Source organism: Stigmatopora nigra, chromosome 4, assembly GCF_051989575.1.
Source record: "Stigmatopora nigra isolate UIUO_SnigA chromosome 4, RoL_Snig_1.1, whole genome shotgun sequence".
Lineage (NCBI taxonomy): Eukaryota > Metazoa > Chordata > Actinopteri > Syngnathiformes > Syngnathidae > Stigmatopora > Stigmatopora nigra.
The window spans coordinates 15,672,192-15,686,332 of NC_135511.1; the positions used below are offsets into that span (position 1 = coordinate 15,672,192).

Sequence of the window (14,141 nt, forward strand, 5' to 3'; positions counted from 1 at the left end):
GAGGTTATGTTTCTCCAGCGAATGAACTATCTAAGCATACCATTAACTCCTTGGCTCAGAGTGGATAGGCTACAATAACGCTGAAAACAAAATGGATATATTTCCCTTCAATATAAGTGGCATTCGTCTAAAAGCATCACAATTCAATTAGACTGATACAAACAATGAATGTGTGATTAAGAAATGATGTGTCTATGCATACTTATTTCCCTTCTGTCTATGGACGTTTTGCTTGAAATTGAACCTATCAGCAGGGCCGAGATTTACCTAACCCACATCATAGCCAACTAAATTAAATACTCACTATTCTGATCACACGTTCATCCCACAAAAGCTAAGAATGTAAATATTTCATTGCAACATATAACTGTCAGCCGGACAGTGTTAAGTCCCCTCCGAAAATGTTAAAAAATACATGTGACATTGAGGGCACAGAACATATTAATAAAACAACAGCTACCCACAACCTGAATAGCTTTTTTCTTTTAGTTGTCTAAATAAAAAAAATAAAAAAAAGGTTCAAGAGTTCTTCCTCAGGTCAGCAGTTTAAGCTAGCGCCTTCAGCAAAAACCTCTACAGCTACAAAACTGTATACTATATAAATGAAAACAGATGTAAAGGCTATATAAACCATAATGGGATACTGAGATTTTGTGTGTGTGTGTGTGTGTGTGAGTGCATAGAACCGGAGGTGTTCTAGAAAAGTGCACTCATGCCTACCAAATCTACTACCCTCAGTGACGAAGAAATAAAACATATTTGCCATACTCGAGTGATTTACACCTTGTGGCAGAACACAGCGGAGTTCAAAGATGAGATAATCCCGGACACCCCTGGCAAGTAAATAGACAAAGTAAGAGAGGCTGTATTTTCTTTTCATGAAAGCTGTTCAGTTCTACAAGGCTGTGGCCTTCATCATTTACTGTATTTATCTGCTGCTGTGGAGGATGAGCCCTGAGCCAGTATCTATAGAATAACTTGCTGAAAAAAATCATGTTTTTTGGATGCGTGTTGAATTGACATTGGAATGGATTAAAAATATAATAATAACTCAAATGTATTCCTGTTTTTTTAAAGAGGGCGATTGACGATTTGTTAGGGGAAAAGGGTGTCAATGTTTTTAAGAATAGAAAACAATCACAATGGTTCTAATGGAAGGGTGTTAGACTCCATTTTAGATATAATATTTAGCTTTTTTTATGAATGGATTAAAAGAACTGGATTAAAATCCCTGAATATTCAGTTTTTTATAGATCTAAAACAATGTTTAGTTTAGCTTTTTTATATATTTTTGGATTTTGCAAAATGATTTTGGAACTAAAAACAGAAAAAAAATTAAAAAATGACAATTATTGATTTAAAAGGGGTAAAATCGGGGAATTTAATATACATCTATACTCTTCATTTTAATTTGATCCTAAAACGGAAAGTCAGCACTCATGATTTACTTTCCCGGGCCACACAAAATGATGCGGTGGGCCAGATTTGGCCCCCGGGCCACCACTTTGACACATATGTTCTAACGTTTCAAGGTGAGAATAAAAAGTCATATTCATATTTTAAAGCTAGCTATGATCTACAAAGGGTTTCAATTAATTGAATAAACCTACCCCAAAATGTCTTTCTTCTTCATTCCTCTGATAGACTTCCTTAATTGAACTCCAATGATAAATTGCAAGTGGTAAGATTCAGTTGAAAGCATCCACAAATGTGTTAGTACATGTCAAAAGGGGTTTTCTTCCAGGAAAAGTCCTAAATAGAAATACAACGTTATTCATTGGACAGAATTTAGTGTGCAATCGTTTGGTGTAAAACATCAGGCGCTTTGCACAGCCGTCACAGAGCAGCTAGTAAAGGACCACTTTTATTTGAAGTTGCCGCTTCAAATGCTGATTATGTGATGAAATATTTTACGACCCCACCATCATTTCAAGGAATATATTGTTATAAAATACCGAATACTCGCCGCTGCGGCAGAGCAATCTATCAGAAATTTCCACTCGCCAATTAAACTGGTATTGGAAGCCATTACTGGATGGGATTGGACCAATGAAATGGTGTCAATGGCAATTTTTTGAGGTTCAGAAAGATTGACATGGCAAATAAACAACTGTCAAACTAGATTTTTTTAGACTTACTAATACTAAAAAGGGCAACCCAACCAATGTTCCCCCATAATTTTTCATTGTTATGGGCAGAAAGACAACCTCCCTGAGCGCACTGAGTACCAGTGAGTGACATCATCATTGCTCGCCATGGGCACACCAGTATCACACCTGCCATAAACATGTGCATGTCAATGTTCCCTCTAATTTTTCATGTAAAACATGCTGTAAAACACGAAAAACATTGGGGTGTGTTAAGTAGTAAAACATGAAAATTCGGTATAACTACAACTTTATGCCCTCTTGTGTCATATTCTTACGCCTTACTGTACTAAAAAGCTGTGACTAAAGAGTCAAAAAGCGCTTTCTAATAGCTAATAACGTTAGCATAGGCTACGGGTGGGCAAACTTTTGGGCCCAGGGGCCACATTGACTTTAAAAATTTGACAGATGGGGGAGGGGTCAGCACAAGATACGATCCATATAAAAAAGTGCATCCGTTAACAGTACATATGAAACATAAACAGGAAAAAAGGACTAAAGTATTGATATACTCATCACTCATCATTAAAGTAAAAGGTATAAAGTACAAAGTAGAGTAAAAAGGAATGTATTAAGAAATATTAAAATGTCATTTATAAAAAGATAGAGGGGCTGTAAAACACCAAAAACAAATAAGAGTGGACAGAGCTACTGCCACGTAAACGGCGCCATCATGGGGAAAGGGTTAATAAATAAAAAAGTTAGGATTTTTGTTTTACTGCGCGCCATATGATTGCTACTGCGCAGAGAAGACGAAAGTAATGCGCAATTGCGCATACGCGCATCGTAGAGGGAACATTGAACCCAAACTCATAATCCATTCAACCCTCAGGCTATGATTGATAACCAAAGATTGCCGCTGGCATAAAGTTGCACATGTGATAGCATGTATAGCATAGAGGTGGCAATTTCCATGGCAACTGAGGCTTCTGACACATCAAACTAGAAAGCAACATTTGTCAGCGTGGGTGGAATTGTTGTTTCTTGCAAAGATACGCAGTGCAGATGGGATATCCTGTAGTATACTCTGTAAAAAGACATTGGCAATCCAGATTAACAGAGACAAGAAGCATCAAACATCTCCTACAAAACATTCCTGTGACTCCCTAAAGACATTCTTGAGGGACACAAGGAAGCCGTTTGGAGATTTGTGTTAGTTTAACCGTCAGCATTTCTCATCACTTACACTAATTGTGTTAGAAACACATCAGCTTCACTTTTCTTTATCTTAGAGGCTGCAACCTTGACTAGGTGTAAAGAAATCTGGTTGGTATGGTAACAACATGAGAATAAAGAAGGCCTTGCTCACAGAGTCAAAAAAAAAAAAAGCTTTTTCGAAACATTGTATGAAATGGATGTTTAATTTTGGTTTGATTCTTGTGTGCTATAAAAAAATCTAAAATTCTTTTGGAAAAGAAAAATAAACAATTGTAAATTCTAAAGGACACATTTACAACAATTGTGCGAGACAGTATTGATGCTATGAGTCATCTCTGCGCACACTGGATGTGCAAAATCATTTTTTTTTTTGGAAGAAATATCGAAATTTAAGGAACAATAAGTTAATTGTAGTAATACACAGGGAAAACTATAGGAAATATGAATGCAACTTCAAAAAGGCATCCATGTTTTTGTGCCGTACAGTGTATACAAATTTCCAAAAGAAATAGTTTGATATTCTATTGTAATACAAGTGAAGAATTGATGCAAATGGGAGCTCATTAGCTTAAAAAATAACAAAAACAACACACAGTTCTGAGGACACCGGGGGTACTCAAAGGGTACTGATTTAGGGCAATTTTAGATTGCTGACTTGAAAAAACAACAACCCTTGTTTATTCAATTATTTAAAGCCAAACAGATTTTGTTTTTAACTGAACAATTCTTAAGTTTTAGTTCTTACTTTTCTTGAGTTGGTTCAATGGGTTAAAAAATGTTTGACCAAGCTATCATTGAAATGATTTTGTGAGTTTAATATACAGGGTGTCTCAAAAAAATGTACTCACTTGTAGAATAAAATGTGCTCACTAAAGGTATTCTGGTCATTGTAAAAGTGAGTACATTTTATTCTAAAAGTGAGTACATTTTTTTGAGACACTGTAGTATTTAAAAGACATAGGTATCGGTAATGGCCGACCGATATCACAATGTTGTGGTGGAATCTGTATTGGGAGCCAACAAATGGTATAAATGACACCATTTATTAGCTCCTAATACCGATTTTTCCACAAAAAAATCCCCCCAAATAATTGTTTCTGCCTCTCAAATAGTTTTACATGATAATCTGGATTTTTTTGTTTCGTTTTCTGTTTTTAAAGGGAGAACAGGACTAGTTGTAGCTAGATATACGTGTAAATTCACCATCAAATTTCTCAAATAAATGTCTAAAAAAATTCTTACAATATCTTAATTCTTACTGGCTCAGATGAAGTCCCGCTTTTGGTGCATAGTTGAGATCAGTTGAAGGCTTCCACTCCTTTGGACACTGCAATGCATTGATCTTTTGAAGAATGACCATTCAACAAGAAATGCCAAACTATTCCTTTGAGTAAAAAACACCAACCTGAAGCTCCTTGGGGGTAAAGAGTTACAGTATCCACATCATAAACAAACAACAACAAATATGCATAACATTCAATAAAGCAATCCAGTGTTTCGAAAACATAAACGCTTAAATCACCCGCACCGCAATTGTAAATTAACCGTTGTATCTCTTGCTCGTGATTATCGTAAACTATGCAATCCAGCTTTTCCTCTGAAAATATGGAATACTTATCAGCAGCATCAAGCGCTTTTCTCTTTGATTAGGAAAAAAAAATAAGTTCATCAAAAAACAGTGGTACCCAAAACTATTATTCTGTTCTAATATTTTCTCCAGGACAGTAAAACAGCCCCTAAAACTGGCGACTTGGCATAGAAAAGATCTCAAAGACCCAACGGTCCTGTAAACACATGTCAAATGTGATCCTGCATCGGTTGTTAACTGTGATGTTGTTCCACTACGACTTGATTACGGTATCGTGTCCTTATGGTCTCACCGCTACTTGATGACAGCATCACATCTTTACAGCCTACGCGGCAGGCCCGGTGCTCGGACGTTTGGTCGCCGGTCTTTTGGTCCCTTTTGGTCGCCGGTCAAATGGTGACAGAGTTTACTGTTGAAACCAGCTCTCAAAATTATATTCATGAGAGTTCAATATCCAAGTACTGTTTAATATCTAAGTATGTTTAATATCTAAGTACTGTTTAATATTCAAGTACTGTTTAATATCCAAGTACTGTTTAATATCCAAGTACTGTTTAATATCCAAGTACTGTTTAATATCCAAGTACTGTTTAATATCCAAGTACTGTTTAATATCCAAGTACTGTTTAATATCCAAGTACTGTTTAATATCCAAGTACTGTTTAATATCCAAGTACTGTTGAAACCAGCTCTCAAAGTTATATTCATGCGTTTAATATCTAAATAACTACTGTTTCCAACAGTACTTAAATATTAAACTCTCTCTTAGATATTAAACTCTCTCTCTTAGATATTAAAATCTCTCAAGAATTTAATTTTGAGAACTGGTTTCAAGAGTAAACTCTCTGTCACCATTTGACCGGCGACCAAAAGGGACCAAAAGACCGGTGACCAAAAGACCGGTGACCAAAAGACCGGCGACCAAAAGACCGGCGACCAAAAGACCGGCGACCAAACGTCCGGTCACGGGCGGCCCCTACTGGGGACTGTGCTCGTACGAGGGGAACATGGACCTCCGGGTCTTGGGAGGCGGCGGTGGAGGTTTGCTATCAATTTTCATCGGCAGCGGGGGAATGAACTGCAAAGAAAGAGAGACCTGTTGTATTTTTCCCCGTTATTTGACTGTTTATATGCCATTAAATATGCATTGGCGGGTTGGATTATTAAATTTTTTTCTCGCAGGCGACGACGCTACCTCTGAAGGCATTGCGAGCGTGTCAATCTCGTGCGGGTGCTTCTTTGGAGGCATTGGCGGAGGGATCCCTGGGGTCTCGATGGCGTTGGCATCGTTGTCGCTGAGGAGCGATGAAAAGCCTAGCGCACGGGAGAAGAAGAAGAAAAAAAAATGAAAGCTAACCAGGTGGTGTGTGCATCTGCGAAGATACAATACTGTACGCGGGAGAGCGAATTTTGGAACAGAATACTGTTATATTTGTCAGGAATGATGGAAAATAAAACGACGACAGGTTCCGTAGGGAGGTTGGGGTGGGAGGTTGCCTTGCATACTCGAGCTACGTGGTGTGTGAGGCGTGTGAGGAGAGGCAGGTAGAGGACTGAGTGGATTGGACAGGCTGAGCTGAGATGAGACGCCGTGGAACAAGGAGAGCGTCAGACGTCTGTCGTTCAGTTGTAAACTCTTGGGCCGCTGCTGCCTCGACGTAGTACTCTGGAATTAAAGTGTAATAAAACCCAGAGCGTGAGTGAGCTATTCCCAATTCACATCTGGATGGCAAAATAAGATGGGGATGCTTGTGCTTTGTGGGATTTAAAAATAACAGCTCAGAACATTGGGGTCGTTCCGGAATCGGAGGACAGTTTGACTTTAAAAGCCTGGAGAGGAAAAGAAAAAAAAAACTGTCTTCACTTCGAAGATTTTCTGTTACATACTCATGAATAATGCATCATATTGTCTTAAGGGCTTGGTTTAGCTCATTTTACAGTATAATAGTAACATTTTATTACATAATGTATTTGATATTTACAATATTTGACAAAATTGCTGTCAGTGTGGTGGTATTTTTGAGGAATTGTGTTTTCAAAAGCTAGTTAAGACTAGTTTATCATGAATCTGTTTTCTTTTTCTAACGTGAAAAAAAATGGTTAAGAAATGTTGTGGTTCAAACATTTCTTGAATATTGATGCAAGAGAGAAGAATGAAACAAATATTGCCCCCCAAAAATGAAATATTAATTTTAGGGGTTTGTTCAGACTCATTTTGCTTTGGTATTTTACCATAGAACAAGTAAATTTAGTCAAAAAACATCATTTTTTTATGTGTACTATTCAAAACTGGAGAAGAGTGTTTTAAAATGTCCTCCAATTTTACAACGACATTATTAGAACTCGCCTCATCTGCGTCCGATGGTCTTTCCAGCAGAACCTGAGACTTGCTCACACTCCATTCCTTCCTGTTCTTTCTGGCTATCCTATTGTCTTCCTCCGAGCGGGACAACATGGAGGTCCTACGATCGCTGGGGCGGGACAACAAGGAACTAGTCGGGAAAATTACAAAAGAAGAAGATAAGACCAGTCCAAACGAGTAGGTGAAAACAATAGACACTGACTCTTGGGAGGAAATGCCCGAGGGTCCCTCGGAGGACGCCGATCCACTGGAGAGCGCCGAGGAGGCATTGGAGACGGTTGAGACGGTGGACATGCGACGTAACGTGGAGGACAAGATGTAGGGCATCACCACAGAGCCCACGCGGCTCTTTTTTCTCTCTGTCAGCGAACACGGCTGGGATACACAAATAGGATTGATCAACACAGCCAAATACGTAGGAGACGTACTTAAAAAAAAAATAAAAAATACAAAATTAAAAATTTAAAAAAACATGCTCTCCTTTGAATGTTAACAGCATGGATGGAAAGGAAGGCTAGTACAGTGTTCCCTCGCTACTTCGCGGTTTAGCTACCGCGGACTCAGAGTTTTGCGGATTTTTTTGGGAGAAAAAAATAATAATAATAATACAAATATTACATTGAAACAACATATTTTACAGTTTTTTTTTTTGTTATAACGTGAATTCCACTCTCTCTACCCGTATTCTATAGGATGTACTGTATACAGGGGGTAAAAAAAATAAATGCAAAAAATACAAAATATATATATTTTTTTAAATTTAAAAAAAATTAAAACATTAAAAAAAATTTTTTTTTTCAAATTAAGCATTTTTGAGGGGGAATCCCTAACTTATCGCGGGTGGTCCCGGTCCCCATTAACCGCGATAACTGAGGGAACACTGTAAATGACTTCCTTTAAAATGAAGTTTTCTGACAACACACCAAGGTTATGATGCCGTAATGCTTCTCCACTTTCTCCCGAAGGTCCTGAAAGCAAGTGACCAGGCGGTTGTGTAAGGGTTTCAGCTGCTCTGTTGACTTTTCCCCATGGATACGAATACCATCTGCCAAGACCGGAATCTGGGGAGGGGCAGTTAGATTATTATGCAACACGTTAGACCTGTGTCAGTGGTGAGCAATGCCGGTACGTGGATTTATTTACCTGCAGGGCAATGAGGTGTTTAAGGACTTCAATGCGTTGGTGGTCTTCTGGGTGTTCGTGGATGTAGGTGTCAGTAAAGAAGGCCTAAAAAGGATGAAGTATTTTATAACATCTTAAACATGCACATTTTAAAGCTTGCCCTAAAGTTAAACTACATGTTTCATGGCAGTCACAAATGAGCCCCAGTAGTTCCCTTCTGAACGAAGCCGGCTTGAGGCCAGCTAGAATTCATGGCCGTCATTTTCTTTTGGGGGATAGGGATAAAACATACATTAAAAGTGTATTTACTGAGCAATTCTACAGAGAACAGAAAATGTTGCCTTAAAGGGAACGTTTATTTGATCAATTGGCATATTTTATGCACTGCAAATGACTAATAAGTGCTTTAAGAAGAGAAATATATTGGTGGGTTTTTTTTATAATGACCTGATTACATATTTTTGTACCCGAGTTGCCAACTTTTTAGAAGCTGCCAAATACAGAGTCCTGATCCAATAGGCCAGAAATTATTAAAGATGGTGAAAAGCAAAACTAAAATTTAAATTAAACTTTAAATATATAAATATGTAAAAGTTTATATGTATATACGTGTATATCTATATATGTATATATGTGTATATGTATATATGTATATATGTGTATATGTATATATGTATATATGTATATATGTATATATGTATATATGTATATATATATATATATATATATATATATATATATATATATATATATATATATATATATATATATATATGTATATATGTATATATATATATATATATATATGTATATGTATATGTCTATATATATATATATATATATATATATATATATATATATATATATATATATATATATATATATATGCTATTAATATTTATATATTACTAAGCCAATAATAATAATTTATAATAAACTTTTCATTCATTCATCTTCCATTCCGCCTATCCTCACAAGGAATCCGGGGGTGCTGGTGCCTATCTCAGCCAATCACGGGCAGCATACTAATAATAAACACATTTTGAAAAATAACAATACTTGCAGTAACAACAGAACATTCATCAATTTTACACAGTGCTTAACTAAAACAAAAACAATTGAATGATTTCAAATTTTTCACCCTATTCTAATCCAATAATTCATGTGATCAGACCAGATTCCAACAAGGTTAAAAAATGTGTACATTGGCTCCATAAAAAATAAGTCTAATAGACCACTAACACAACTGCCTTGTACAGACACTACATTTATCCGCCAACTAAATTCAGGCCCCATTTCTTCTCTTGTGTGTCATTTGGCACACGGTAGTAAGCGCCCATACGTTATTTTCAGCCCTTGCACACACAGTTAAAACCAGCAAGCATGTGGCGAACAGAGGGACAGTAAACATTATATCCTGAAAGAGGATTGCCTCCCACCTTCTCATAGTTGGAGAAACCACCCATGACAGCGGGATCAACAATACCGCTGAGCATCATGGACAGTGGGTTGATAGACAATGTGCGATCACAGGCTTGCTGCTGTACCAGGTTGCTCAGCTTCTCATTTGCCATCTCCATAGTCTCTATGGCATTCTCCAATGGACTGATCTCCTCCTGCCCACGATCACAGTGTTTGGAAATAGTTTGGAGGAATGTTAAAAATGTAAAAAGTGGAAAGCAAAATGAGAACACTGCTTACCACAGAGGCGGATTTGACTTCAAACCATTTCAGAATCCCGGGGAAACTGTAGGCAGTGATGTAAGTGGTTCTCTCGATCCACATAGTCTGCAAGGCAGAGAAGTTCAAAGAGTGAGTTTGCTGTGTGTGCAAAGCCAAAAGGAGGGTTTTGGATACATCTGAGGGAATGACATGCGACAGAAAAAGGCATTTCCATCTGTCAAGAACATTAAAAACGTACTCACTGCAAACTCATTGTCTGGATCTTTTTCACCTTTTCTGAAGGGCCGAGAATACTGGAATTGCTCCACTTCGTTGGTTCGGTAATAACTGTGAGAACAGAGAGTTGCGGTTTTCAGTGACGGGACCTTAAAATGACTATTCATCATCATCACTCCGTGAAGTTTAAAAGGAACTATTGATCACTTTAATATCTGCTCTGGAACACCCTTGTCCTTAAACTGATGCGGCACAATGAGCACTGGCTTTACAGTAAAGCACTGGATGTCTGGAAGTTCGGCTGAGGATAAAGTCGAGCTGTACTGTGCAAGAAGCAAAGTCAAATTTTACAGGAGATCAATGTTCTCTCTAATTTTTCGTTGGTCTGGGCAGAAAGACAACCTCCCTGAGCGCACTGAGTACCAGTATGAGTGACATCATCATTGCTCGTTATGGGCACACCAGTATCACACCTGCCATAAGCAGGTGCATGTCAATGTTCCCTCTAATTTTTCATGTAAAACATGCTGTAAAACACAAAAAACATAAGAGTGGACAGAGCTACTGCCACTGGCTACCGCGTAAACGGCGCCATCATGGGGAAAGGGGTAAAAAAATAGTTTAGATTTTATTTACTGCGCGCCATATGATTGCTGCTGCGCAAAGAAGACGAGAATAGTGCTTAGAGGGAACATTGCAGGAGATGTCTTCATTCTTCATTTGAAAAACTAAAGTATGTCATAATAAACACAAAGGTGTTTTACTTCATTGTGTTTTAAAAGAAAAACCTATCAAACAAGGCCATTCAATAGATTAAAAAATTCAAACCAACACTAGAAAGGAATATTTGTGAGCAAGATAATGGACAAAGTATTCTGGGTTTTTTTTCAAAACCAGTTCCATTTTCACCAAAAAAAAGGACATGTTGAACACAACACCTTAACAGTTTTCCAAAATTGAAGGATACACTGTCCAGGTGAGTTACTGATATTATCTCCAGGGGGTGCTGTACTGGTCATGCGGACCGCATTTGGGAACTGAGAGAGCAGCTTCTGACTGAAGTCTTCAAGCCACTCATATTCTTTGCCTCTGTAGATAAAAATCTTGTTCTAGAAAAAAAATAGAAACCATATATTACCTCGCCCAAAAAAAAAAGCAAAACCAACAACCTGTACTACTTCATATCTTGGTGATACAGTCATGCCACCCTTTTAGTAAAGACTAATAAATAAAATAAAAACTTGTGACATTGCTCTTACCTTAAGATCACCAATATAATCACACAAAAAAAGATAAGTGCATGTATATTGAATAAGTAAAGTTGTATGTTTTTTCAAATCCTGGAAATAAGCAATCAATTCCTACCCTGAGGAAAGAAGGGAATCCGAGACCATAATACCCAACAGCAAAGTACTCTGGCTGTGGTCGCATGGCGTGCATAATTTTTTCATAGAACTCTGCCTGTTTTTTCTGTAAGAGATAATGAAAATTTAACATATTGTCTGCAGTCTGTTTGCATTTTCTCAATTCAACAGTTCATAAGGCAAGGCGGTTAATACGGCAAACAACAGCTGACACACGAATTGCTTCTGACTGGTGGTCATACGTGCACTATATTTCAATAGGTAATTCATCAAAATACTTTCAGATTTAAACACCGCATCAGTAGGCAGACGTTGGAAAATCAGGTACACGTATTTATACATCCATCCACATACCCTGCTTGAAATTCTTGAGTGTTTTTTAGTAAGTAATTGCACTCTTGCCTCTGGCAGCCTGACACATTTCCACTATTATTCATCAGAAATAAGCTTCAAGTGAAATTAAAAAGGCCACATCTCTATAGTTGCTATTTTCGGTTTGCACTGTTTTCTTTCTTTTTTAATGCACGTGTAGCTACTTACCAGCAGTTGGCTAAGCTCCATGAAGTCAAACATGTGGCTCTCGTGCATCTTGGCTAACTCTTTGCCCAGCTCGATGGCCTTCTCCCACATCTGTGAAAAGACGTACGTACTTTCAAGTTCAAAGATGCCAATGTGGGTGTACAAATTGAATCTGGTAATACATCTCCCAGCTTCTATGAATAACCATTAATAACCAGCTGTAATATTTATTTCATATGGATTATAAGCCCAGAATATTCCAAAAATTCTAAAATAAGGTTTATTTTAGCTTTTTTATCCATTTTAAGATTTTACAAAATAATTTTTGAACTAAAAAAGAAAAAAATGACTTAAAAAATGACAAATATTGATTTAAAAGGGGGTAAATATGGAAATTTAATCTACATCTATACTTTTAATTTGAATTTGATCCTAAAACAGAAAGTCGGCATTCATGATTTACTTCCCCGGGCCACACAAAATGATGCGGCGGGCCAGATTTGGCCCCCGGGCCGCCACTTTGACACATGTGGGCTAAGTGGTACAAATAATGAATGAATACCTTTGCATGGGTAATAAACTGAAATGATTCTAAGCGCTAACATGCTCATAAATACAGTGACCTCAATACAGTGGCTTAGCTGGAAATCCCTACCTTGCCCTTGTCCAAATAACATATGATCTCCTGGAAGAGTCTTTCCTTCAACTCCTGCTGTGTCCACACATGCTTTCCATCTCGTGGGATTAGATGAGCAGCACAGGCTTTATCAGACCACTGAAACAAAATCAAAGTTGAATGCAACAGCAGCAGTCTTTTTAGGCCAAGAGAAATCATCATCTTGATATGACAGACCTCAAGTAATTCCGCATGTAGCAGCAGAGTGTAGGAGGCTTCCGTGTAATTTTCACAGTCCAGGTGTAAATCGCGCAGCTTGTACAAGTACCTATTTAAAAGAACACATCCCCAAGGGGAGCTTAAAAAATGATACTTTTTAAGGTCAATTACATGATTTTCTTCTAAATACATTGAATCTGTTTAGAAGTCTCATCTCATTTTCTGAAACACTTTATCCTATTTAGGGTCACAGGGGGTGCTGGAGCCAATTCCAGCTGACTCCGAGCAGATTGCCGTCAATATGCAAATTTTATGCACATATCAACACAATGACCTTATTTCCACTACCGTATTTTCACGACTATCTGGCGCATGGCATTTAAAGGCACAGTGTCAGTAACAAGTGCTATTTCTGTATTTAACACACCCTATCGACTGATTTATTTGATTTTATCGTGATAACAATTTTAGAATTGGTCCATATATAAAGCGCAGTGGATTATAAGGCGCCCCGTCTATTTTGGAGAAAATTTAAGGCTTTTAAGTGCGCCTAATAGTCAAGAAAATACGGTACAGAGAAATGAAACGATAAAAAAATACTTTGTTAAGAGCCTATCAAATGGAGACCTTTTTTTTTGCCCAATCCGACAATTTATTCATTTTAATTTGACCCTACAGGACCTATAGTAAAAGAAAATGTAGATATCAACAGTGTTGGCTGACTTACCGAATATAAATGTCCTCCCTCTTTTTCTCCTTGTAAAAATTCTGGAGGAGCAAACAAAGTGTCATGTCAAATAAATGCCTTAGGGCAAGCTCAATGTGTCAGCCTTTTTAGGGGGGAATACGGGAAGGGGGGCCGGCCGGGGGGTTTACCAGCACGTTGACAGTGCAGCTCATGCGATGCTCAGGACTTTCATCATGTGTGATGGTGCGATATGCCAGGAGATTCTCCAGGAGGCTACTCAGCAGAAGCGCCAATTCTTCACCTGGTTGCGAAAGATATCTGTGGCGTCGGCAGTGTTCCAGCAACCTGTAATTTCATGTCATCACTTAACTATTATATTTGACAGATGCAGAAATAAACACTCAACAAACCATATCTTGGTTCAATGACCTTCCCGTGAGAGACAGTTTTCTTAATGCA

The 14,141-nt window shown here is 37.8% G+C and overlaps 1 protein-coding gene across 1 annotated transcript in view; it reads right to left on the reverse strand.

Annotated features, from left to right (window-relative positions):
* Nucleotides 1–5,808: 5,808 nt before the first annotated feature.
* The window catches only part of dock5 (dedicator of cytokinesis 5), a 29,191-nt gene continuing 20,858 nt past the window's right edge, over nt 5,809–14,141 (reverse strand). The window contains exons 34-51 of the mRNA XM_077715509.1: nt 13,871–14,027; nt 13,722–13,762; nt 13,013–13,103; nt 12,815–12,934; nt 12,181–12,270; nt 11,642–11,746; nt 11,244–11,385; nt 10,484–10,565; nt 10,303–10,387; nt 10,079–10,165; nt 9,817–9,993; nt 8,399–8,482; nt 8,179–8,316; nt 7,458–7,630; nt 7,241–7,385; nt 6,400–6,559; nt 6,089–6,207; nt 5,809–5,971 (exon numbers count right to left, since the gene is read on the reverse strand). Of these exons, the coding sequence (XP_077571635.1) occupies nt 5,870–5,971; nt 6,089–6,207; nt 6,400–6,559; nt 7,241–7,385; nt 7,458–7,630; nt 8,179–8,316; nt 8,399–8,482; nt 9,817–9,993; nt 10,079–10,165; nt 10,303–10,387; nt 10,484–10,565; nt 11,244–11,385; nt 11,642–11,746; nt 12,181–12,270; nt 12,815–12,934; nt 13,013–13,103; nt 13,722–13,762; nt 13,871–14,027 (2,098 nt within the window). The 3' untranslated portion in view covers nt 5,809–5,869. The remainder of the gene's footprint in view (nt 5,972–6,088; nt 6,208–6,399; nt 6,560–7,240; nt 7,386–7,457; nt 7,631–8,178; nt 8,317–8,398; nt 8,483–9,816; nt 9,994–10,078; nt 10,166–10,302; nt 10,388–10,483; nt 10,566–11,243; nt 11,386–11,641; nt 11,747–12,180; nt 12,271–12,814; nt 12,935–13,012; nt 13,104–13,721; nt 13,763–13,870; nt 14,028–14,141) is intronic.